Genomic DNA, 27,342 nt, shown 5'->3' with positions numbered 1-27,342 from the left:
CAACACGTCATCAGCCAAAAACAAACGGATGGTTGATATTGCCTTTGCCTCCAATTCATTCCATGTTGCTTCATCCATACTTTCGGATTGAATTCCATACTATGCCTTCACCATCCCATGTTGCACCAAGAGATCCTTCATCCTTCTCTGCCACAAACCGAATTATCGATCCATCAAACTTGACAACGTTAAATTTCATAGATGAAGATGCAGAGGCCATTACAACAAAGTTTTGATACCAATTATTGTGTAATAACCCCCAAATATGCACAACAGAATGTATAATATGTAAAGGATCAAACACACACTGCATTAATCTAATGGTGAATATACAAAATAATCCATAACCACAATAAATAAATTAAAGCAATAACAATCACAAAGACACAAAGAATTACGTGGTTTGGCAATGCCTATATCCATGGGAGTAAAACGGTAAGGATTCACTATATTCTTATGTAAATTACAAAAGTAATACAAGAATCCTCTCAATTCTCTCTCAATCACAGTTGGCTTACCATATACAACATACTATGTATATATGAGCCTCCTTGGAGGTTTCCCTCTGAAATCCAACCATATTAACGTCCAAATATTCAAAATTTAAAATCTGCGCTGGGTGTCTCGAGCCAAATCGTCAAACTATTTGAGCCAAAATATTGCCTATTTCATACAGAATGTAAATTGTCTGAATTCTGGAGCCAAATATTCAACTGTTTGAGCCAAATGATCTACTGTTTGGCTGCTACTCAATACATGTGATTTTCACTATGTCTTCTTCATTGTTTATGCAATCCATCAAGTATATGAGCCACAAAAACACAACATTATTGTTACACAAAATTTTATTTCATTAAAAAATAAAAACTAAATAATTTTATTTGACATTCATAACTAGTCTTAATAATTTAATTAATTTTCATAAAACCTCTTCTTCAAAGTGGCTCGGCTTCAGCCCCTACAAGAAGAGGCAACCAGTAATCCGTTGTGTGTGCATCCTAGGAGAGAGAGAGAGATCCAGTTGTCGTTTTGTTTGTCTGGGATCAGCATGTGTCGTTACTGGGACAACATAAGAGCATGCATGCGCTTGCCCCCTTCTGCCATACCTTTCGCTTTCGTCTCCGTCGTCATCATCATGACACCTATTCTAAAATCCCTTTTGGCCATAGTCCCCTGCAATTATGCGAAAAAACTAGATCGCAATCGCTACAAAACAAACCCAATTCACCCAGAATCCCCATGTTTTCATTCGCTTACCCCTACCCATTTCCGCTGCTTCTGCTCTTACCAGCCAAGCTTTCCTCGCCAAAAGGTTTTGTGCCTTCACATCATCTTTGTTGGTTTATGGCAATAATGCAACCTCTTTTCTTCTTTCTGCCTCAGAAGAAAGGGTTTTACTCCTGAGGCTTCTTTCAGTTGAATCAAGCGTTTTGGGGGATTTTAGACTTTTTGGGTGGGGATGATTTTGAATCTGCAGCAGAAGGGTGAGGAGGTGAGAAAGGAAGCAGATGGTGTTGATCAGAGAGTTGTGGTGGTGGCTATTAAAGCTTCTAAGGAAATCCCAAGAACCGCCCTGGTTTGGGCTCTCACCCATGTTGTTCAACCCGGGGATTGCGTCAATCTCTTGGTTCTCATCCCTGCCCAGACCTCCGGTAAGCTCCCAGTTTCTTTCTAGGGAGTTGCTGCTAGTGGACTGTGTGTGTTCATTGCTCTGTTTTAGTTACTATGGTGGTTTCTGTTTATTGGGTTGGGAAGGCTACTAATGGAAATTGGAATGTGTGTGTACATTGCGCTGTTCTTGTTACTTTGGAGGTTGTCGTTTATTGGATTTTGGTTGCATATTGGTATGTCTTTTCCAGTTTTAAGGGATTTTTGTTCTTCCTTGGCCATAAAAAATCTTAGCTGGTTGTTTGTGGTTGAAGAATGACCTCGGGTGTTACTCTTTTACTATTCTGTGCTTATATTGTGGATGATTGATGACTTTCTTTTTTGATTAAAATGCTGTATGATTCGAGTTTTTAGCGAGCATTAATGCCTTCTTATCAATGAGGTTGTCATAACTCTTTTGACCTGCCATATAATGTTGCTTCTTTCCATTTTGCAAATAGAAAAAAAAAAAAATCAATGCTTCTATAGTAGTGGCTTTCCAAAAGGAAAATTGGCGTGGTCTTGTGTCAATTTTATTTTTGAATGATAAAGTCCAACGCACACTTAATTCTGCCATGGTCATTCAGATTGCACAATCAAAACGAAATGGATAGCATCTCTCTCTCTCTCTCTCTCTCTCTCTGTTCAGTACAGTTGATGCCCTACTAATTTGCAAACATCTACCATCATCAAAATTTTTAGAAAAGAACACATACACATGCTTAGATATATAGTTTTTAAGCCTCATTGTTTTTGGCCTAGCCAAAACAACGCCCTTCTTTTTTTTTTTTTTTCTTTTTGCTATTTCTTCCCATTTTTGGGCAGTTTAATAATGGAAACTTTACTTCAGGTAAAAAACTATGGGGTTTTCCAAGATTTACCAGTGATTGCACCAATTACAGGAGGTCTCTGTCGGGAACCAGTTCAGATCAGAAGGATGATATTACAGATTCATGCTCCCAAATGATGCATCAACTCCATGATTCTTATGACTCGGACAAGGTTTCTGTGTCTATTTGTTTTTCAACATTTTTATTTTGCATGCTTCCTGTTTTGGGACTGAAGGTTTTTCCTTCTCACTCTTATTCACAGATAAACGTGAAGATAAAAATTGTTTCTGGCTCACCATGTGGGGCAGTGGCTGCTGAAGCCAAGAAAGCTCAAACAAACTGGGTTGTACTGGATAAGTAATGAATTCAATAGAAACTCTTTTTCTTAGTTTAGCTTTTTGGTTGATTCAGAATGTTGCATACATATAATTTTGGGCCCAGTAGTCAGTTTCCTTCCACTTGAATTTCTGATTGTTAATCAAATATTTTTGAAAATTTTGCAGACAACTCAAAAATGAGGAGAAAATCTGCATGGAAGAGCTGCAATGCAATGTTGTGGTTATGAAACGATCTCAGCCAAAGGTTCTTCGTTTGAACTTGGTTGACTCACCTAAGATAGAGTCTCAAGTTGCCTGCCACTTACTATCTGCTTCAGAATCATCTGCAATGCATCAAAGTAACAAGCAGGATCTCTTGAACACAATTCAAGGACTGGCTGTAACTCCAGCCAGCAGCCCAGACCAAGGGACGTTGTTTACTGCAACTGATGTGGGCACATCACCAATGTCAAGCTCCGATCCAGGGGCATCACCAGTTTTCATATCTAGAGTTAATGGGGACCTGGATAGTGAGGGAACATTAAACAAAAAAGAAAATAAAAATCTGGACAAATCTGAATCTGGCACAGACGATGAAAAATTGAGCCCACGTCTAACATATTTTCAGCCATGGATGGCAGATATTCTTGATTCTGGTGGTAAATTCTCTAGGCATTTATTAGAACGGTCACAAAACCTATGCTATAGAGCTCAAACTTCCACATCTGAAGCCTTGTTGGATAAAGGCTCTAAATGTCACCGGGAATGTGGAATTGAACTGCCAAAATGTAGGCTTGATCTGGATTTGAGCAAGAATGTGAGAGAAGTAATTTCATTATCCAGAAATGCACCTCCTGTGCCACCTCCATTATGTTCGATATGTCAACACAAGGCACCTGAATTTGGAAAGCCTCCAAGATGGTTCACATATGCAGAGTTGGATCTTGCTACAGGTGGATTTTCACAAGCTAATTTCTTGGCCGAAGGTGGATATGGCTCTGTACACCGGGGGATTTTACCAGATGGCCAGGTCATTGCTGTCAAACAACACAAATTGGCTAGTTCTCAAGGTGATTTAGAGTTCTGTTCTGAAGTAGAAGTCCTGAGCTGCGCACAGCATCGTAATGTTGTGACGCTGATTGGTTTTTGTGTCGAGGACAAAAGGAGGTTGTTGGTTTATGAATATATTTGCAATGGATCTTTGGATTCTCATCTTTATGGTAAATTACCTTCCAATCTTGTAATATAATTTTTTCAGTACTGCATTCATAAAATGCATTATTTGTAGAAGTGATGGTGGCACCAAGTGTTTATCCTTTATATTTTTATTCAGGTTATTTAGATTATTCACCTTTATGTCATGTCTTTTGTCCCCAATATTTCAGAATTTTGTCGCCTTTGAGATCTGAGTATATTTATAGACCTAGTTCATGGTCTTTATGTTTCCTTTCACCTCCCCACCATTAACTTTTTTTTTTTCAGTATGAGATGTTTTTATTTTCATCTAGGAAATCTAGTTCCAGTTAGGATTATCTAATATCTGGAAGTTCTGTTCCAGGAATTGATATTTAGTTAATTTATATTGTAGAAAAATTTACGGCCTTACGGGGAATACTTATTTTGTTAATCAAATTGTTAAACAAAACTTGCAGACTCAATTTGGAAAGAAGTTAGTTCATGCATTATTGGTATGTTTCATAGAAGTTAACTTTGTCATCTCTTTGGACGAGCCACTAAGTGCGGTTTATGAATTCGCAGGGCATAATTGTGACCCCTTAGTATGGTCTGCACGACAAAAAATTGCTGTTGGTGCAGCTCGAGGGTTAAGATATCTTCATGAAGAATGCAGAATGGGTTGTATTGTGCATCGTGATATGCGGCCAAACAATATCCTTGTTACCCATGATTTTGAACCATTGGTATCTCTCATCAACCCCCTTCCATAAATTGCTGTATATATGTAAAGACATACATACACACATACATGCATGCATGTGTGTTTTTGTGTGTATGATATTGCATCTTCTAACCATTTTTTAAGGACTTGTTTATTTTGAAAAAATATAAGCAGTATTTTCATGTGTCAGAAATTCAAAAAATAACTCCAAAATAGTCCTTCCACTTCAGATAGAAAATCTTGTGAAGGTCATGCATTTAGGCTTAGAAAATTTTCGTCCTTTCTTTTTAAAGTTTTGCTCAAAGATGTGATTTTCCACAGGTTGTATGTAAAATAACTCCGAAATAGTCCTTTCCACTTAAGATAGAAAAATCTTGTGAAAGTCATGCATTTGTAGGCCTAAAATTTTTTCCTTATTGTGTCATTTTTAAGTTGCTCGAAGATGTGATTTTCCATGGGTTGTATGTCTTATTAGAATTTGTGGAGCCTGATTCTTGCTTCTGGTTTTTAGGTTGGGGATTTTGGACTGGCAAGGTGGCAACCAGATGGGGACATGTCTGAGCAAACAAGAGTGATTGGGACATTTGGGTAAAGCTTTTTTGTAACATCTCAATTTTTCATCATACCATCTGAAAATGCAAATTAAACTGTTTGCCATGCTTATGTAGGTATTTGGCTCCAGAATATGCTCAAACTGGTCAAATTACAGAAAAAGCTGATGTTTATTCCTTTGGGGTAGTTCTAGTGGAGCTTGTTACAGGACGGAAAGCTGTGGACATAAACCAGCCCAGGGGCCAGCACTGCCTTACTGAATGGGTATGCCCAAGAACTTTTGCTTTCCATCTATGGAAAGATGATATTTTGAAAGTTCGTTTCAATGTTAACTAAGTTTAACCTGTCTTTCAATAACAAGTTTACAATGCTTGTATATATTTATAAAATAAATTAATTTAAACTATATCCTTAAGTTATTGTTCACACATGATATTGGTGCAGGCACGCCCTTTGCTTGAAGAACATGCCATTAGTGAACTCATTGATCCACACCTAATGAACTCCTATTCAGAACAAGAGGTTTATAACATGCTGCATTGTGCGTCTTTGTGCATTCAACGGGATCCTCAGTCAAGGCCTCGCATGTCACAGGTTGGAGAATTCTCATCTTCAGAATTTATACTAATTTATAATCTCCAAATTATTTGGAAGAAATAGAAGGGGCTGAGTGGTTGTGCATTGACATAATACTAGCTCACCAAAAATGTTCAGGTTTCCAATTCATCCTCAACTCGCCCTAGTTTTGTACTAAAGTCATAGCAATCATATAGACCCAAAGGGAGTTAGAAAGGAGCTGAATGTGCATTCTACTTGGTGATCGGGATTCATTAATCCATTTCCTTGTTAATTGCTTACTTGATGTTATTGATAATGTGATTTCTTGAAGTCCTCATTAGCTGCTTTTCTTGGAGAAGTCTGAAAAGTTCTTGTAGACTGGTAGCAGAGGTTCTTCCCCCTTCTTTTAGAAATCATGTTCCCAAGCACCTAACCACATCCATTTTTCTTCAAGGGTACTAGCAGAACATCTGCCGATCATCCAACTTATTTGATAATTTGATAGGCCTCATAGACAAAACCCATTAGTGTTAACCCCCATTCATATTGATTATGGTTTTCAATGGTGATCCTTCTAGGGTCCATTTAACATTTTATTAAACCATCGAAGATGAACTCCTAATAGTTCCCCTTGTTTCTTGTTTTCGATTCTTTCCCAAAAGGTTCTTCGCATATTGGAAGGTGACTTTGTCATCCCAACTGGTTTCTCCTTAACTTCTGGATGTGATTGCGGAAAACCCAGTGGAAGAATGAGGCCAAAACAGCAGCAGCAGCAGCAGCAGCAGCAATGTCAACATTACAGTAATCCAGTTTTGAAGGAGGAAGTAAAAGTTGCAAGTAGGAAGGTCCCTTGCCACACACAGAAGGGCGGTTTGGTCGGGGAGAAAAAGGGTAGGGCGCCCCGTGCGAGGACACAGCTGACATGATGTGCTATCTTCCTTCACTTTATCCTACCCTTGTTCTTTCATCCTTTCCTTTTCTTCTCCCTTTGCCTTTTCTAGTACACACAATATATCATAGATTTTGGTTGTTTATAGTTGCAAGATACAAAAGCGCGAATTTCTTTTCATTCCCAAGTAAGGTAGAAATTGTAAATGTCATTTCTCGTCTGATGTATTTGTTACCCTGCTACTGAATTTTGGGATGGGATGTAATGCAAGTCTGCCCTTCTGTTTGGAGTGGTTAGAAACCCCATGGGCAAATTGAAACTACCTCTGCTTACTCTTACTGTACTGTACAATATGGTCAAGGGCCTATAAACAAATCTCTCTACTTGAAGGGAATTCATGATAGTATTACTCTCATTATCAGTAAATCACCATTTGTACTGGATTTGTATAGATTTAGACAAAATGTAATACAAAATTATATTAAATTTGTCTCAAATTTATATAAAATCAAATTTAAGTCCCAAAATTCATGCTCTCAAGCACTACCTTTAACTTTTAAAAATAGTACTAGTTTTATTTGCGTGAAATGTAAATCTCCAAATATCTTGGCAAAAAAATCTCTAAATAAACATTTGATTTTGCACATAATGAAATCAAGGCTTTATTGATTTCTAAATTAATTTTTCTTACTTTTAAAAATCAAAATTTATGTAACTTTCGCTTTCAATAGCATACTATAATATGGTTACTTTTATTTTGACTTTGTTAAAAGCACCACTTGGATGGAGAATTTATTTGATAAAAGGAAAGAAAAGAAAATAAGAAAGATAAATTAATTTTATTATATTTTATTTTCATATTAAAGCATTATTTAAAATGAATTTTTATTCTATTATAATTAAAAGATAAGGAAATTCAAATATTAATTATGTATAGAATTAATTTTGTTCTTATATATTTTATTTTTTTCTTACTTTCAATGATAATTAAATATGAAAAGTTTCTTCATACTTTATTTTATTCTTCTTAATATTTTTTAAGTTTCAAGTGAGTCTTTAAAATGCACGAGGAATCAAATTTTTTTTGAAAAGTTAAACCAAATCATATCTTAAGAAAAATTCTACATCTATGAAGGCTTTAAATAAATTTCTAGACTTTTACTTTAGTTACAAGTAGATTTGGCTCCCTTTTGGTTCCTTTTTCAAATTAAAATTTCATTTTCTTGGTATTTCAAATTTACCATAGGTTGCTTTTATATATTATATTTAAAAAAAATTCTTCTCCTATTCTCATTTCTTAATACTCCTCTCTCTCTCTCTCTCTCTCTCTCTCTCTCTCTCTCTCTCTCTCTCTCTCTCAGCTACCAAACCCAGCCATCGTCTCTAGCAATCTTTGTCCTTCACAGTGATGCTTGGTAAGGTCTCGCTCCCTTCTCTCCTCTCTTCTGATCTCTTTTTCAATCTAGATCTCTATCCCTCCCCCCGCTCTTTGTTTTTGCAGGTTGGTTACTTAACCACGAAGGTAGAGAGCTTTGAGCTCTCTGCCTAGCCTCCCCAACACTAGATCTAAGGTCAGACCCCAAAGACCCTCTTCATATATAATTTCCTCTTCCTTGGTCTCTTTTCATTTTCTTTTCTTTTTTGATTTTTTGAGAATCTGGATTTGTTTCTTGGATTTTCCTAGGATTCAAATCGGGGCTAGGGTTTTGGTTGACCTAGGTAATAACCCAAGTAAAGTTAATGTAGGTTTATGCTCCGACTTGGTTAGGTTAGGGTCAGGGCAGGTTGGGCTCGGTTAGGGTCTGGTTAGGTTAGGTTAGGTTAGGGACTTGGGTTAGGTTTGGGTTGGGCTTTGGTTGGTTTTAGGGTTTAATTAAGTTGGGCCAAGGTTAAGTTGGGCCAGGCTAGTAGGGCTAGACCCTATTTGGTTTGGGGGCAAGTTGGGCTTAGGTTTAAGTTTGGTTTGGGCGGAGTCTAATTGGGCTAGGCCCAATTGGGATTAGGTGGAATTTGGCTCAAGTTAAGTTGGGCTTGGTCTGAGTTTGGGGTTGAGGTAGGTTCAGGTAAAGTTAGGTGGGAAGTTTGTGACACCTGCATTTTCTAAAAATAAACCTGCTCTGATACAATAATAATAATGCTATCATCATGACAACTCTGATACCAAATTGTAAAACCTGTGTAAAACACTATACATAGTTCCTATAGCAAATGCACTATAATAACCTGGGTTGCCTAAAGTGGCACCAGGTACAACAGTTCTTAAATAGTCATAAAACGGAAGCATCTATATACATACACATCTAGTAGCAATACCAGAGTTCTATTCATCACCATAACTATACATAACTTCCCAAAGTCTGTCCATCCATAACCGTTTCAGAAATACACAATACTGTCCTATACAACACAGTGTCTCACTGTTACTTACCCTCAACAGTACTCTTAATCTCTGCTCTGTAGAACTTTAAGCCTGTCTACTTGAGATTCCTGAAATGATGAAATTATAACAGTGAGACACCTCTCAGCAAGACAGAATAGATTATTATCAGTGTGTGACAGCATGAGTTTTAATGTTTCAAATACACTTTCATAGTTTACCTTTTTCTTACTCTGTGAAAACTCATATAGAACAATACACATGCCTATAAAAATACTTTTCATATTACATACCTTTCATTCAAATCAGCTATAAGTAAAATAAGTATCTAAAATCATACTCTGTATAAACTAGTATCTTAATTCATACTTTGTATACAATAAGAATCTTTGCATAAGTAAATGCACATATACGTATGAAAGAACTGCCCTGGATGGATAATACTATAATGTCATGAATTAACCCTGCATGATTCGGGTTGTGTGATCTGAAGGTTGGACCTAACCATGGTTGGCCTAACCATACTAGATCAACTATGTCTGTATCTATAACTATGAGTACGATTCGCCTACCCAATTGGTCCAGACTCCAAGGGTAACTCTACACTTCAAAGGTAGAATCGACTATGCCACCAACACCCTATCAAAGAAGTGTGGCTGCACTGGAAACTATGGGGCTACGGTACCATGCCTAACAATGGTCCATTAGGGTTCTAAAACCATATAATGCAATTTCCAAAACAATATAGTAACATGATTTCATATCACAAATTAGTATAATCTATTATATTATAAATCTATACAAAATATCTGAAATACTTTAATTCTGTATAAAATACTATTTTGTAGTCCTATAAAGGATGTTGTATTACTGTGTCAAGCTCTGTACTATAGTCCAATAAAGGACACTGTAATACTGTGTAAAGCTCTATACTATAGTCTTATAAAGGACGCTGTAATACTGTGTAAAGCTCTGTACTATAGTCCTATAAAGGATGCTGTAATACTATGTAAAGCTCTGTATAAAATCTATATAACACTTTGTCATACTGTAACTTTGTATAAAACACTATTTTACTATAATACTGTATGAAATCATATCTTTATATATATATATATATATATATATATATATATATATATATATTCTTTTCTATTGACTTTTTGAGTCTGATCTCTATTTTGATGCTGACAAAGCACTTAGAACTAATGTGTGTGCCTAGTACTTGAACAGGTCATTAATTCCGAAAACACACACATGAGAGAGGATTGATGGAGGCCAGAAAAGACTTAAAGCACATGCTCCTGTCGCACTCCATGGAAAACGGTATAGCAAAAAGACAAGAAGACATTTGTTCTTATTGTAATGCATTTTGTTTTGTATTTGGTCTATAATAATACATGAGATGCATGGTATGAATGAAAGCTCAGTGATGACCATAGATGGACTGTACGGAAATCAAAAGACCATAGAAAAGACTTTGGTTGTTTGACGCCATGTTTTTAGGCTTAATTAAAAAGCTTAGGCCGTAAACTGACCATAGGTCCCCAAGCACTTTATGGAAAATCCCCCATAACTCAAAAGTTATAACTATGTGAACATGGGATAATTCCAATCAAAATTATGACCTAAATCTTACTTTCAAAGGGCTTCAGGCGACCAACCATAGGGAGTTATAAATGACTCGATCGACCGAACTGGTAGAAGTCAACATGTTGATTGAGGTCCGGGCGACCGAACCGAAATTGAACTAAATGTCCATGGTTGACCGAACCTTAAAGCTTACTTTTTCTACCATCCCCGGGCGACCGAATTGTGAAATTCGGCAAACCAAACCACTCACCAGGTGACCAAAAGTACAAACGATTGGGAAATCGCCTTGGCTCGGCTGACTAGCGCCTTGCTCAGCCAACCGAACCCAATATTGTCTATGAGTCTGTTCAGGCGACCGGCCCTATGAACCGGACGACCAAACCTCTCGGATTCAGTAACTTTTACCGCGTTTATTAGGGTAAATTTTTAATTAAACATTTCTAAAAATCCCTAATATGTCCCTAACGGTCAGATTTTCTGAGAAGTCTATATATACCCTCCTATAACTCAAAGTTAGCAACAAGATTAGATTGAAAATCCTTTGAAAATATTTTTGTTTTTTTTTCATTCCTTTAAACTCTCCCATACTCATTGCATTGAAAATCTTTTTAAGAGAGATTTTATTTGGGCATTCATTCTTCATCCAAAGCATACACTCTCAAGTTTTATTTTGAAAATCATCCTTGAGTGTAAGCTCAAAGGTTCTCCCATATATTTGTATTGATAAATATTTTTGGGAAAAACCTTATTCTAGCTTGGGAATCCTTGCACATTCATTGTAAGATTTTAAGAGCTCATTTGTTCTCATTGCAAAATTATTTTTTGAGCAAGAATTCTAGTTCCCTTAAGCTTTATTTAAAAAACTAGTTTTGGGAAAATTCTAGGCATGTTGAAAAGAGCACCTTGAGCATATTCTTAGTTTTATCTTTGCTTGGAAGGTCTCTTACTCTTTGTTAGTAAAAAAATTATTTTTCACACTCGATCTTTATTGAGAAATATTTTTGAATGAAAAATACACATACTCACATTGAGCTTATCTTCATATCATACATGAGAGCATTGTGCTTATTGTGCTACATATCTACTCAGTGTAAGAAGCATTTTATTTGTACACAAATAATTACCTGTTGTATTCCCATTGTGTGGTCGAAAGAGGGAGACTAGCCTTGTGAATAGTTTCGGACTTGCTCAGACCCGGTTAGGAGAGCAAGACTGGTTCAGACTTGGTTAGGAGAATTAGGTGCACCATCCTGGTAAGGTATTGTAAACGGTGTCGCTCCATCGTCTTGCTCGTGAGCTTGAGGCGGGGACGTAGGCAGTATTTGCCGAACCCTGATAACATATCGCGTGTCTACTTTTAATTTCCTGCACTTTATATTCCTGTACATGTATGTTATATTCAATAGATTGTGAATGCTGCACATGATTTAATTTTCACATATTATATTTATCTACGCAATTGGCATTTGCATAGGAAGACCTTATGTTGTGTATTACTGCTGCTGGTTTAGTTGAATCTAGGAAAAAAAAAATTATTACCCAATTCACCCCCATCTTGGGAATACACCAATTCCACCATTTTCCATAAAACTGATAAAACTAATTATACTTTACTTTTAACACAGATTGAGTAATACTTTAAACTACAATATTTTGCTGAAACTATAGTATAACTATCTCTAGGGTTTTGCTCAACACAATATTCCAACTTTCTCAAAATATATATATCATTTCAAGTTTCCATTTAATATCCCTGTATACCTAGGAAAACTCATACATTATTTCTAAAATCACATGCTATAATTTATTCAATTAACTTTATAAAAGTGTCTGACATAATCTATTCTCCTTACTTGCTTATTGAGAAAAAGCCCGTAGGGATTCTAAAACAATGCCTACGGCGATCGGAGTTCAAAACCCTGTAATTATATATCCCAACTTAATCAGCTCAATCTTAGAATTAGAATTATTTAAACATCCCTAGGCCCACACACTCCAATTAATCAGTAAAATTCTAAACAATTAACACAATCCATCTCCCTTACCTCAACTTTGGAGTGGTGTCCAGGAACCCCAAAAAACGAATTTGCTCCAATTAAATAGCAGAGAAACTATGCCGGGATCCCGAATGACATTTTCCAACTTATTTGGGCTTGATTTAGGAGAGAAATCAAAGAGAGAGAGGGTAAGGGTCGCAGCCCTAGAGAGACAGAGAGGGAAAGGTTGATTTTATTAGCTTTACCGTGATCCCAAGAGGGGGGGTGAATTGGTATTTTTAAAATTTAACCCATAGGTATTCCTCCTAACAGCAGTATGTTCACAACACTATGGTCAATCTAGTGCAAGTAATATAAATATATCATAAATTAAATAAAGCAGTTTAATTAATTACACAAGCACCAGAAAGCAGTAAGGAGAGGGTGATATGAAGATATGTTATCGAGGTTCGACCAACTGCCTACGTCCTACGTCCCCGTCTTGGCTAACTAGTACAAGGATTACCACAATAACTTACTCACTTAAATGGGTGGAGCAGCACCTATACAAACCAGGTCAATTAGCAAAGTGCTGGCCTCAACATTTACAACAATCCTTATCGGGCTGGATTACCGCCCCCTCAGGGCACGCCTGGAATCACTCAGATATTATAATCAAAAGGTATAGATAAAAGTACTTTCAAGTAAAGCAGATATCTACCCAAATGCGTTCAATCACATACACCACAATGATTTAATATGTCAGTTCAGTGTGGTCTAAATAGTTCATTTCTCAAAGGTATTTTCTATCAGTGTAATGCGTACGTGAGAGTGTCAGCAAACAATCTTTGTTTTTCAATATGTTCTCAATCAAGGTGCTCAAACAAAGATATCACTAAGGTTTCAAATATTCCAAATAGCAGAATATGTTAATCGCGAATATAGTGTATATGTTTGGTTTGCAAAAGATATGCAATCTTTGTATTTCAGCAAATGATATATACTTGAATAAATATTGCCACAAAGATTAATATAACAAATACAAATATCTTTTCAAAAATATGTCAATATGAATACCACAAGATATTTGAGTAAGTTTGAAAATATTTTTGCAAGTCAAAAACAAATACAAACTTCCTAAGTTATTGCAACGAGAATGCAACACTCAGAAGTTCAACACAAGTCTTCTTAGGAGAGGTTTATTAGCAAAGCCTCCTAAGAATACTTAGGTTATGCTATCGTAAAAAATCGATTCAAACAATCAAACAATGAGAGCAAACCTTTTTGTATAAACACTCAAAACACTTACAAAGGATTTTTGGAACTTGAGAAGGTAAGTTAGAGTGCTTTTGGAGAAAATATGAGCAGTAGGATACTTTAGGCTTGAGAGAAAATTTTTACTTTGATTTGCTAATCATGTTACTAATTTTCCCAAATGATGGGGTATATATAGACACCCCATGATTTTTTACCGTTGGGGACCTATTAGGAATTATTAGGAAAGTTTAATGACATTTCAAATATTTTAACCCTATTTAAAAAATATTTATCTGTGGTAAAAATCAGGGCAACCCGAGAGGTCCGGTCGACTAGAACCATTTCGGTCGACCAGAGTTCATATGATTTGGTTGACTAGGACATTTTTTAACTGAAGACTCAATCGACCGAAAGTGGGCGATATTTCCACTTTATCGAGGTTCGGTCGACCAGACCATTTTAAACTGAATGGTTAAGTCAACCAGATAGTTGAAATTTCTACCGAGAACCCTCGGTCGACCAGGTAGTTGGTATACAAATTTGGCTCGGTCGACCAAATGGTCAATTTGTTGATCTCGGGGGGTTTCGATTGACTGGGGCAGAATGAACTGCCAAGGCCGGTCGACCGAAAGTGCACAATGTGTGCATTTCGGTCTTGTCTTGAAACACACAAATCCTATTCAAGTGCCTAACAATCATAGGTGCAATGGTGTGTATCTTAGGGTCATTTATGTCCAAAATAAAGACACCGAAAGAATCTGGTGTTGGTCGACCTTCAATCGACCGAAGGGTAAACCCTAAGGTCATTTTGCATTATGGTTGGTTTGAGCTTACGTATTATCATGCATGTGATGTGTGTGAGCTTATTACAAACCAAAGACCCTAATTAACTATTACAGACCAATTCTACAAATGAGATATATATTACAATTGAAAGCAAGGATTGGTCTTCAAGCTTTATTTACATTACGTGCATCTTGATCTTGACAATTGAGGTTCCTGCACATAATCTCAAATACCAATTAGATATTATGAGTATTTGTCATAATCAAAACCGGGCGTGACCTATAAGGTCAACAGATTTTTATCCCAAATAAAATGAATTAGATGCCTTATATAGTCCTTTGTCCCACAGCAAAACCATCGACTGTTTGCCTTGAAACCATCGACGATTTGGTCTTTAACCAAACCCATTTTCATTGTTTTACCCTTACTTGGTTGCGGTAACTCAAAACCATCGATGATTTTCTATCCTCCTACCAAACTGTCGATAGTTTGGTCTACATCAAACCATCTTCCATCTTTTCTTTGCTTTTCTTGTTATTTATATTTTCCGGGTCTCTACAGGGTTGGGGTAGAGTTAGGTCGGTTCGATCAAGGTTTAAGTTTTTATTTAGGTTGGGTTAGGCTAGGCCCAGTTGGGTTTAGCTTTAGGTTTTGGGTTCTGTTTGGGATTGGGCTAAGTTTAGGTTAGGTTTGGGTTGAGTCAACTTGAGCTAGGTCCAATTGGGTTTAGGTGGAGTTGGGCCAAGACCAGTTGGTCTGGGGCAGGTTGGGCTTAGGTTATTTGGAGTAAATAGGCTTAGGGGTTTTGGGGTCCAATGTGGGTTTAAATCAAGGGTAAATGGGTCAATTGACCCAAGTCAAGGTTGACCTGAGTCAGGTAGTCAGGGTAGGTCCGAGTAATTGGACCTAGGTTAGATTGACTCGGATCTAGGTCAAGTTGGCCTAAGTCTTTGGGTCAGGTCTAGCTTATCTGAGTATGGGTATCCAGATCCGATTTTTCATATCCGGGTTTTCATATTTAGGCTTTCAAATCTGGGTCTAGGTTTTTAAAATTCGAGTTTTCAGATTTGGGTATTTGGGTTTGCCTGATAATTAAATAGGTTTTTGTAGGGTTTTTTTATTTATTGGTTTTACTCAAGGAATTCATGTAGGGCTTTGTTAGGATTCTGATTTTGGGGAACTTAAGGGTTCAGATTGAGATTCAAATTTTTGTGTTTGGATAACCCCCTTATGTTGATTTTTAATTTTGAGGCCTTGATATTTTACAATTTTAGCAAATAAAAAATCACCAATCCCTTTAAAATGTTGGAGAGTAAACCAATGTATTCAAATAAAGCAAAGTCAGGGAAAAGGGTACCAACCTCGTAGTCTTTAACTCCTTCTTTCTTCTCTATTTTTGTTTCTCCTCTCTCCAATATAAGCTCCTTAAGACCTCTTCTTTCTGCTCCCCTTTTTCTGCTCTTTCTCAACAGCCCCTTGCTACCCCTTCTTGCTTTGGGAAGCCTATGCTTCTCCTTTCTTTCTTCTTGGCATGGTTCTGCCTTTTTCTTAATCCCTTTAGCTTCACTCTCTCTACCTTCACTTTCTATTCCTCTTACTCTATATGGAAAATAAAATTCCAATCCCCATTCCTTCTTTGGGAACTCCTATTTATAGGCAAAGGGAAAGCTAGGGAAGGGCCTTGAAAGGACCTTCATTTATTGAGGGAAAGCGACAAGGGCCAATTGAGGAAGCAAGGTCTGAGGAGCTTGCTCCCTTTATGGCAGCTGAGGTGAGTGAGGTGGGAAGGTTCAACATTTTCTTGTAAAAGGGGAGAATAAGGAACTAGGTTAGGGTGAGCTTTCCATAAAAGAAATATCATTTATTTGTTTATTTATTTATTAATATATATTATTTATTTAAATCAACTTCCCCAGGTTGGGCCTTAAACCAGGCCAAGCCCACCGTGGGCCTCCACTGTCAAAACAAGCTCGACATGGGCTTGATGCTTGCACATGCCCACAATGGGCCTCAAAATACAAAATAGACCCAATTGGGCCTTAAATGGAGGACTATGCCCAAGATTAGGCTTAAATGGAACACAGGCCCACTGGGGGCCTTGAATGCAAGAGAAGCCTAAATTGGGCCTCTTGTTGGGCTGCAACTGACTAGATTTTTCTTTTGTGTGCGCAAGACCTTAGGGAGGCTGGCCCAATGAAGTTCCAAGGCTACTGAAGATTATTTTCTTTTCAAGTACTTATTTTTTTTTTACCATATTAATGAAAAATAAATTATTTTAAAATGATCTAATGTACGTATATTTGAACCAAATGGTGAGTGTTGGCCTAACATGACTTTCGAATCTTGTTTTGATGATAACAAATAAAGGTTAATTTAACAAGTTGTTGTGTAATTGATGATATTTCAAGAAACCTTGTATAACAAAGTTCAAAAGGATCAAAGAAATGAAAGTTCAAGATCACAAGTATCATAAAGTCATACTCCATCAACAAAGTGATCAAAAGAAAGTTCAAAAGGAACAAGATGTTCAAAACATGTGAAAGCTTAAAGAATATTGAAGCTTAAATCTAAGAGGATTCAAAGCAAAGATATGAAGACATCAATCTTAGAGAGTCTTTAAGTCTTTAGGATGACTTATGTAAGTACTTCATTATAAATATCATTTTGAAATGCTTTGAAGCTCATTAGGGGTTGGTATGGATTTAGAAACCTTATTTTGAAAACTCCGGAAAAAGCTTTTTAAAAGTAATAAAGCAAGATGGCTAAGAGTTTTGAAACTAACCTAAAAAAACAGTATTTTTATAACTGTTTAGGCAGCTGAACTTTAAACCTCAAGCACTTGAAGATTTTTCGGAACAAATTTTGAATAGGCAGTCTAGGTCCAAGCGGCTGACCCCTGGATCCTCAAGTTCCTAACCCAGTTTCAAGTTGAAAAATTACATTGTGTTCAGAAGGGTCAGGTGATTGATCCCGAAGCCTCAGGCACCTAACCCTTATTAACGACTATTATTTTTAATGTTTTTAAAATTCAAATTTATATTGCTTGTGCACTAAACTTCGTATATACTTGGGAAAAACTCCAAGTAACTTGGACAACACGAATTAAACACTTTTTGAGCCTATAAATACATGATTTCTCAAATCAAATTAGTACCAAGAATTGAAAATTTGTTTTCAAGCCATATTGCTCTTTCTCTCTCAAAGCTCTCTTGCTTACACATTCTTACTGAGAATTTCTGAGATATATTGAGTCTCTGATCACTCTTCTCTGAGCTCAAACCTTTGAGTTACTGATTCATATAAAGAGAAGAATTCCGGTGATACATTCTTGAGCTTTAATTTAGTTTCTTTTTGATATTTAAATTGAAGTATTAGCTGAGTTATATTTGTACTAACCAGCTCTATCTGAGAGCATCTCTTGTACAAAATAAATCTTTCTTGTTTCCTTGTTTTCTTTTATGGTTCAACTTTATTGGATCGTTATACCGAGTGTGGGGTATCGCTTAAAGATGGGGCTCCACCCTAAAGGAGGGATTATAAATAGTTTGTTCCGCCTACAAAGGAACGTTTTAATGGAATCCTTAGGTGGTCTTGCCTAAGGCGAGGACGTAGGCTGGGTATAAGCCGAACCTCGTAAAAAACTCGGTCTCACTCTCTATCCTTACTCTTTAAATTTTCAGCATATATAAATTGTGTGGTTGTGTTTCTAAGTGCAGGTAGTTGAAAGTTTGAGATTGAGAAAACTTTTAATTTAAGAGAGTACGTTGATTAATCTTTTGCGAAAACCTTAAAGGGAGTACGTTGATTAATCGTTTGTACAAATCTTGGTTAAAAGGAAGTGCACCAATATTCATATATACAGGGTTTTATTTAAACTCTAAGTTGAGTTTTGCAAATGCTTAATCAAGAAATACTGCAGCTCATATAATTGGTTAAGTATCGTGTGTTTGAATGATTGGTTGATTGTTATTGTTGAAGGTATTTGGCTTGTGTTGATATTGAGTATGGAATGTGGTTGGTTTAATTGAGTATTTAAAATCAAAACATTCTTGTGTGTTTGCTAAGTATACAAAAGGTTGTGAATTTGTAAAAAGAATTAAAAGAATTTTATAAACCCAACCCACCCCCCTCTTGGAACTACACTTTAGTTTTCAATTGGTATCAAAGCGGGATTGTAACAAATCCTAAACTATAAGTTACATAAAGATCTATATGGCACACATAGGTGTATCCCCTTTTGCTGAAGGACAATCCTCAACTAGACCCCCTATTTTCTGCGGTGTAAAATGTTGGCCTTACAAGACTTAAAATGTTGTTTTGATGATAACAAACAAGAACAACTTAACATATTTGGTTAAGTGATGACATTTCATGACTCAACTATGAGAAAGTAAGGTCAAATGTTCACAAGGATCCATTGAAAGCTTATACTTCAGAGAAGGATGATCAAATGAAGCTTAAGGCATGGATTCCAAGAGGATCTATTAAAGCTTAAAGAATATGAAAGCATGGATATTAAAGAGAAAACTCAAAGTATATTAAAGTTTGAAGATAAGATGGAGCCAGAGCAAGCATGAAGACTTAAGTGTTTAGAATGTCAAAGTCTTATGAAGTCTTTATATAAGTATTTCATGTTTAAATATCTTATGAAATACTTTGAAACTCTTTAGGATGCAATTAAAACTTAGAGATCAGTTTTTGAAAACTCTGGAAAATGATTTTAAAAAGTAAAAATTGAATTTTTCAAATAACAAAAGGTTTAAAATATTAAAAAATGAAAGTTTTTGAAAAGATGAACTGCTTAGCCGACCGATCTAAACAAGCTTTATTTGCTCAATCAATTGACAAATCACAACGATTAATTAATCTGTTCAGCCGATTGACTAGATTAAAGTGTGTTCAATCAGCTGACTAACAAAGGGTCTGTCCTGCCGACTGACAATATTGAACTGAGTTCAGTCAGCCGACTGACAATCATTTTCTAAATTTCTCGGACAGACAGAATGGTCTCAACTGACTGTCCAGCTGGCTGACCCTATACAAAAATGACCCAGTCGAGTGATCCAACTAACTGACCCTGCGGGAATTTTAAATTTCAAACTTTAACGGAAAAATTCTAAAAATTAGTTTTTCAAATCTAAACGTTATAAAAACTTAGGGGACACTCCAAGCAACTTGGGAAATAAGGAAACTCACTCTAAAAATTCTATAAATACTCCTTTAATCCAAGGAATCAAATTACCAAGCATACTAATCAAGCAATCAAGCATTCTACTTTCAATCTCTCACAAAGCTTACTCTTGCTTAAATTCTTGCTGGGAGAATTCTATTGAATTGCTGTTGATCAAAAGTCTATGGTTCTAATTTGCAACTGAGCTTTCTCAATTCCTAATGAACCTCTGGTGAAATCTAATCTTAAGTTTCATCTTATTTCACTTTGATATTTAAATTTTGAAGTGCATAGTGTTTGAATTTGTACTCATATGCTTTGTGTGAAAGCATTATTGTACGCAACTTTTGTTTCTTGTTTCTTGACGATTCCAGGTTGTTAGATCGTTACGCAAGCGTGAGATATCGCTTGGAGAGGCGCAACTCTAGCCTACTTAAGGAGTGTTTGAGCATGGGGTATCGCTTGTAATGATTTTGTTTCACCTAGAAAGGAACAAACATAGTGGAATCCTTTGTTAGTATTGGCCAAAGCGAGGGCGTAGATTGGGAATAAGTCGAACCTCGTAAAAAACGTGGTGTCTCTCTCTTTCCCTTACTCACTTTATTTTTCTACAGATATAAACTGCATGGATGTTTTAAGTTCTTGATCATATATACTACATAGTTTGGAAAATAAATAAACTGAAGTTCAATTTGTTTTTGGGCTTATGGAAACCCAAATGGAGTACGTTGGTTGATCAATAATTTGCGGAAACCATAAGTGAGTACGTTGATTGGTCAACACTCCAAAACCTATTAACTAAAGGTTTATTTGAAATCTGAATTTTGGAAAGAGTATGGATGTTATATTGATTATCAAATTAAAAGACCAATTATATTTACTACAGAGCATACATATATACACAGGGTTGTATACAACCAAGTTGAGAATTGTCAAAAGAATTGCATAGCCTATTTTGATTGAATATTTTGTTGGTTGATTGATTGTGTGGTTGTGGATTGAATAAAAGAACATTGAATTTTGTGTGATTGCTAAATCAATAAGAAGTCAAGAAATCTTTGAAAGAATTCATAAAAAAATTTAAAAGAAATTTTAATAACTCAATTCACCCCCCTTGGGACTGCACCTTAATTTTCAGTTGGTATTAGAGCCTTGTTATAACAAATCTTAAATAGAAGTCATATTAAGATCTATATGGCACACATAGGAGTAGCTCCTTTTGGAGAGGGCCAATCCTCTACTAGACCACCCATCTTTTGTGGACTTAACTACACTTTTTGGAAACAACGTATGAGAATCTATCTTCAAACGATGGATTAGAAGGCATGGAAGGTTGTCACACACGGTGACTTAATTCCTACTAACTTGTAGATGGAAAAGAAGTGCCCAAGGAAGAAAAAGACATGACTGAAATTGATCATAAGATGCTACAAGTGATGTAGTGACCCAGAGAATTTATAATATTCAAATAACAAAAGGAAGGGAGAAAAGGAAATTAAAAGGGGTTGAACAGGTCGCGTTCGTTGACGACGCGACGATTAGGTTCATTGACGAGGGTTCTCTTCATCGGCGAGAAAATATCGAGAGAGGTTTTGGGTGTCTCTGAATTTCGTCAATGAGGAGAGAGCTCGTCGACGAGTCGTCTTCATGACCTCGTCGACGAGGTGACGTGGCTCATCGACGAAGGCCGCAGTATAAATAGCAGTTAAACGCAATTTATAGCTTATTTTGGCCCTAGAATTCACTCACTTTCTCTCTCACTTCGGTTTCTCCTCCTTCTCTCTAAGTTTCTGGGCCGAATTTCCACCGGTTCAACGATCTGAAGCCACCACGACACTCCTGGGAGAGTTCTCTTCAAATCTGCTGGAGTGGATCGTCGGTGGGGCTGAGTTGGAAACCATCCTAGATTCAGTATAAGACTTTCTACTCAGTATTTGGCTACTTGACAGTTGTAGAAAGTGTAGTACGCATAGAAATACTTAACTTTAGTTTTGGGAAATGTCGTTTTTAGGGTATTGAGCGGGGAACCCTGTGGGTGCAGGAGTATTTCTCTTAGGGGCTTTTCAGGAATCAGGTAAGGGGATAAACTAAGCTAGTTATTTTATGAAAATGTATGTATGTTATTACAACATCTGATTTCAGGAAAATAAATATATTTATATATATTTTATATTTTGGAAATACTGCTGAAAATGATGGTATGCTAAATATACGGAAAACCTATTTCGTATGATATAAGTAAAATTTATATGAAATATTGTTTTCTAGGAATATGTTAAAGATATGAATTTTTATAACGAAAAATCGGCTTACGGGCCAAGAGTTTTATATGTTTGCCGGCGTACGGGCCAAGCTATGGATATGTTTGCTTGCGTACGGATCGAGCTATGGATATGTTTGCTTGCGTACGGGCCAAGCTATGGATATGATTTGCCGGCGTACGGGCTGAGCTATGGTAAAATGTGAAATACCAGTGTATGGGCCGATGATTTTCATGATATACGTATATATGCAAAACGACATGATGATATTGATTTGACAATTAATAATATGAAATATCAATATATCACAGTTTCAGTATATGATATATATTATGAGAACCTGGTTGGCTTGGTTTGGGCTAGCACTTGCACGGTATCGATGCTATGTGTTCATGATTCATCATGATATTTGTGTTAACGCTGCTGTACGGAGTGGTGTGAGATTGGATAGTCGATGTAGTTTTAAGAAGTGTGTGAGCGGCCCTGGTGTATGGACCAGGTATGGCAGGCCTATCGGACTTACAGACTATACTCTTGACTTGGCAGTGATCGGCCAACCATTGTCAGGTCCCGCCTTTGGGCCACACAACCCTATCATGTGGGGGTAATACATGACGACAGCCAACTAACCTACCAGGATTGTTTTTGTATTATTATTTATATGAGATGAATTATGCTATGTAAACCATTATGTTATGTCATATTTTGATTATACATGTTTTTCCCAAAAATGATATATATACAGTTTTACTAATTATGTTTATGATTATATGTATACCACATAAATGCTCATGTTGCCACACACTAGTGTTAGTTTATTTCCCTTAATGAGAGGTGTCTCACCCCGAATTATATGAATTTTTCAAGAGCCCCTGATAAGAGAGCGGGTAAAGCTCCGCTGATATAGTACCGTTGATCTGCCCTCTTTGAAGGGTAAGTTTTGGTGGGGATGGTTGGATTTTTGTGAGAAATGTCCCTAGGTCTTTCTTTTTGGGATGTATATACTTAAATACAGTGGATGTAGTAACTCTAGTATTGTGATGGATGGTTTTGTGTTTATGATATGACGATTTTATGTTTCCTGCTACAGGCTTTCGCATTGTGTTACTGTTATATCCCTGGTACCACGGGTCCAGGTGGATTATGATCTGCTAAGTTTTGTGATATTGGTTTTATTATATTATGGAAAAAAATAGAAATTAAGTAGGTCGTCACAAGTGAACTCTAGTGCTATTAATGTCTTGTATTCTGCCCTTGATATGAATGAGTTCAATAGAGTAATGACATGTAAAACAGCAAAGGAAATTTGGGATAAATTAAAAGTAACCTACGAAGGAACCGTAGATGTTAGAGACAATAGGTTTGATATGTTTACTAGTGAATACGAAGCCTTTAGGATGAATTTTGATGAAAATCACAAGCATGAATACAAGGTTCACCCATATAATAAACTCCCTTAATGCCTTCGGAAAAACATACTCAACTTATGAAATGATCCGAAAAATTCTTAAAAGACTTTCATCGATTTGGGAACCTAAGGCCACTGCAATAACTGAAGGAAGAAATTTTAAAAAAAACCTCCTTAGATGAACTCATAGGATCCCTTCTCACCTATGAGATGACCATAAATGAAAGGAGTGGAAAAACCAAAGCCAAAGAATCTGTTGCATTTAAAGCACCAAACAAAAACTCTAGTAGTGAGATGAAGAAGATGAACTAGCCTTTATATCCAAGAAACTTGCAAGAATACTAAGAAGGAAGAATAAATTCAAAAGAAAAATCTAGAACTCAAATTCAGATGAGGAAGAAACTAATAAGAAAGAAACAAAGAAAGAACCACCTACATGTTATAATTGCAAGAAAGTTGAACACCTAAAACTAGATTGTCCAAAACTTAAGAAAGATTCCAAAAAGAAAAAGAAAAAGGCAATGAATGCTAGTACATGGGACAATCTAAGTACTAGTAGCTCATAGAATAAATCAAGTAACCAAAATGTTGCTTATACTTGCTATATGGCATGAGATGATGATGAAGAAGAACAAAGCTCTTCATCCAAATCGATTAATAAATATGGTAGTGATTCATCTAATGAATCCAATGATGAGGGCATGCCATCTTATGAAGAGTTACAAAATGAATTATTCAAAGTTCATAAGATCCTAGTCAAAGTAACTAAACAATACACTTCATTGAAAAATAAGAATGAAGGTACAATAAAGGAGTTGGAATCCCTTAAATTGTTGAAAAAGAGAAAGATTTGATTATCAAGAGATTAGAAAGTAAGAATGAAAAGATGATGAAAGAAATAGAAGATCTAAGATTCCAAACTTCTATGGAAATTGAAAAAGACTTATATATTTCTAAGTTAGAAAGTAAAATCAATAACTTGTCTCAAGAAATAGTGAAATCACAAGTGAATATTGATGGCAAGAAAGATATAGAGATAAATGATCTCAAAAGTCAAATAGAAGATAAAGAAAAGATCATTTACAACTTTACTAAAGAAAAAGAAAACTTTGATAGAATGATAGGAGCACAAAGAATATCTCTAAATAAAGAAGACATAGGATTCAATGAAGTAGAAAATATAAAGAAAAAGAATCTCTATATGAGGTACTTTGCAAAAGCCTTTAATGATTATGCTAGCACTTCCTCCAATGCCTATACTCACACCACATGCTTCCAATGTAAGAAAAAGGGATATATAAAGTTTGAATATCCATTAAAAAGAAAGGGTGTGAAAACTAAACAAGTTTGGAAAGTTAAAGAAACTTCTCTTATTAAACCGTCCAAACCCAAGAAAATATGGGTACCAAGATGAGATAAGAAAAAACCTCAAAGATGAGTTTTTGACAAACGAAAATAATATTGTTGGTCTCAATCAATGAATGAATCATACAAGGCTTAACTTAGAAAGTATTAAAGATGAATTTTAGGAATTTATATGAACTTAAAAGTAAGAAAATTTGAGCTTATTGCATGAGTTTTTAATTAAGAAAAGATATTTGAGAGTAAGAAACACTTGAGCAAAATTGTAGTAAGATGCAAATGATAATGATATGCTCCTGGCTTATGGGCTATGTTGATATGCTATATGCTTACATGCTGATATCTTGATAATGCCAAAGACAAGAAAATGATTTGACTTATATTGATGATTTATGACTCACTATATATTGAAAATTTGAGCATGACAGCTTAATTATATCCATGAGCATGTTATGATATTGATAATATTGACATGATATTAGTATTACTTTTGATATTAGTATCCATGAGCACATACATGATATAAATCAATATTTGAAGCATGAGATGATAAACTTAAAAGTATAATTGGTATCAAATCTGAATGTATTAAATTCAAGGGAGAGTGTTATGACTTATTGCTTGTATTATGATTTTCTCTAATTTTCAATTGGTATCATAAAATAAACAAATTGGTATCATAAATTAATGTCAAAGAGGGAAAGAATGTTGAAAGTAAAGATGAACTATAAATGACAAATATGAAATATGCATGATGAATTTTAGCTAATATGAATATTGTGCAACATATGCTTGATTGTGAACTTAAAGATGTTACAACACATATGCAATATGAATTACAAATATGAAATATACATGACTATTTGACTATTGAAGCACACTACATTGCAATATATTGGGAAGTGTGTGTTCATGTGATATACTTGTTCATATGTTCATATGCTCAAAATGTGATTTAATTTGAACTCAATCATTTTTGATATCTTACTCTTTTTTATTGATGTCAAAAGGGTGAGAAGTATTTGAACTTGAATATTGATATTGATCTTGAATGATGTAATTTTGATATATGAGCATAATATTGAAATTAATATTGAAATTGACATTGATATTACAAATATTGTTAAAATGATGCTTACTGTAAGGGGGAGTCTTTTTAAGGCTCACTCAAATTTTTGCTCCTTATTTTTCATTATCAAAAAGGGGGAGATTGTTGGCCTTACAAGTCTTAAAATCTTGTTTTGATGATAACAAACAAGCGCAACTTAACATATTTGAATAAATGATGACATTTCAGGACTCAACTATGAGAAAGTAAGGTCAAGTGTTCACAAGGATCCATTGAAAGCTTATACTTCAGAGAAGGATGATCAAATGAAGCTTAAAACATGGATTCCAAGAGGATCTATTAAAGCTTGAAGAATATGAGAGCATGGATATTAAAAAGAAAGCTCAAAGTATATTAAAACTTGAAGACAAGATGGAGCCAAAGCAAGCATGAAGACTTAAGTGTTTAGAATGTCAAAGTCTTATGAAGTCTTTATGTAAGTACTTCATGTTTAAATATCTTATGAAATACTTTAAAGCTATTTAGGATGCAATTAAGACTTAAAGAACAGTTTTTGAAAGCTCTCAAAAATGATTTTGAAAAGTCAAAATTGAGTTTTTCAAATAATAAGGGTTTAAAATCTTAAAAAATGAAAGTTTTTGAAAAGATGAACTGCTTATTCGACTGACCTAAACAAGCTTTATTTGCTTAGCTGACTTAAAAAAATCACAACGATTAATTAATCTATTCAGCCAACTGACTAGATTGAAGTGTGTTCAGTAAGTCGACTGACAAAGGATCTGTTTAGTCGACTGACAATATTGAACTGAGTTTAGTTAGCCAACTGACAATTATTTTCCAAATTTTTTGGACAAACAGAATGGTCTGAGCTAACTGTCCAATCGACTGACCCTGTACAAAAATGACCCAATCGAGTGACCCAGCCGACTGACCCTCCGGGAATTTTAAATTTCAAACTTCAACGAAAAAAATTCTAAAAATTAGTTTTTCAAATCTAAACGTTATAAAAACTTGGGGGACACTCCAAGCAACTTGGGAAATGAGGAAACTCACTCTAAAAACTCTATAAATACTCCTTTAACCCAAGGAATCAAATTACTAAGCATACAAATCAAGCAATCAAACATTCTACTTTCAATCTCTCGCAAAGCTTACTTTTACTCAAATTCTTGCTGGGAGAATTCTACTGAATTGCTGTTGATGAAAAGCCTATGGTTATAATTTGCAACTGAGCTTTCTTAATTCTTAAAGAACCTCTGGTGAAATCTAATCTTGAGCTTCATCTTATTTCACTTTGATATTTAAATTTTGAAGTGCATAGTGTTTGAATTTGTACTAATATGTTTTGTGTGAAAGCATTATTGTACGTAGCTTTTGTTTCTTGTTTCTTAAC

The 27,342-nt window shown here is 35.5% G+C and overlaps 1 protein-coding gene across 2 annotated transcripts; it reads left to right on the top strand.

Moving 5' to 3' along the window:
- Positions 1-1,092: 1,092 nt before the first annotated feature.
- Positions 1,093-26,479, top strand: LOC131158369 (inactive protein kinase SELMODRAFT_444075-like). 2 transcript variants are annotated; one of them, XM_058113198.1, is made up of 9 exons: positions 1,093-1,652; positions 2,498-2,649; positions 2,740-2,834; positions 2,981-4,014; positions 4,553-4,713; positions 5,203-5,279; positions 5,360-5,507; positions 5,688-5,837; positions 6,464-7,105. In XM_058113198.1, the coding sequence occupies exons 1-9, from the start codon at positions 1,460-1,462 to the stop codon at positions 6,725-6,727; spliced, it is 2,274 nt and encodes a 757-aa protein (XP_057969181.1). In that variant the 5' UTR covers positions 1,093-1,459; the 3' UTR covers positions 6,728-7,105. The 2 variants fall into 2 exon arrangements, with proteins under 2 accessions (XP_057969181.1, XP_057969182.1); XM_058113199.1 differs by lacking the exon at positions 6,464-7,105 and adding an exon at positions 26,178-26,479 and having other exon boundaries at positions 1,192-1,652.
- The last annotated feature ends 863 nt before the right edge of the window (positions 26,480-27,342 follow it).

The sequence above is a fragment of the Malania oleifera genome, chromosome 6, assembly GCF_029873635.1.
Source record: "Malania oleifera isolate guangnan ecotype guangnan chromosome 6, ASM2987363v1, whole genome shotgun sequence".
NCBI lineage: Eukaryota > Viridiplantae > Streptophyta > Magnoliopsida > Santalales > Ximeniaceae > Malania > Malania oleifera.
Note: the sequence above shows the minus strand (reverse complement) of the source record. Positions and strands in the feature narration are given on the sequence as shown.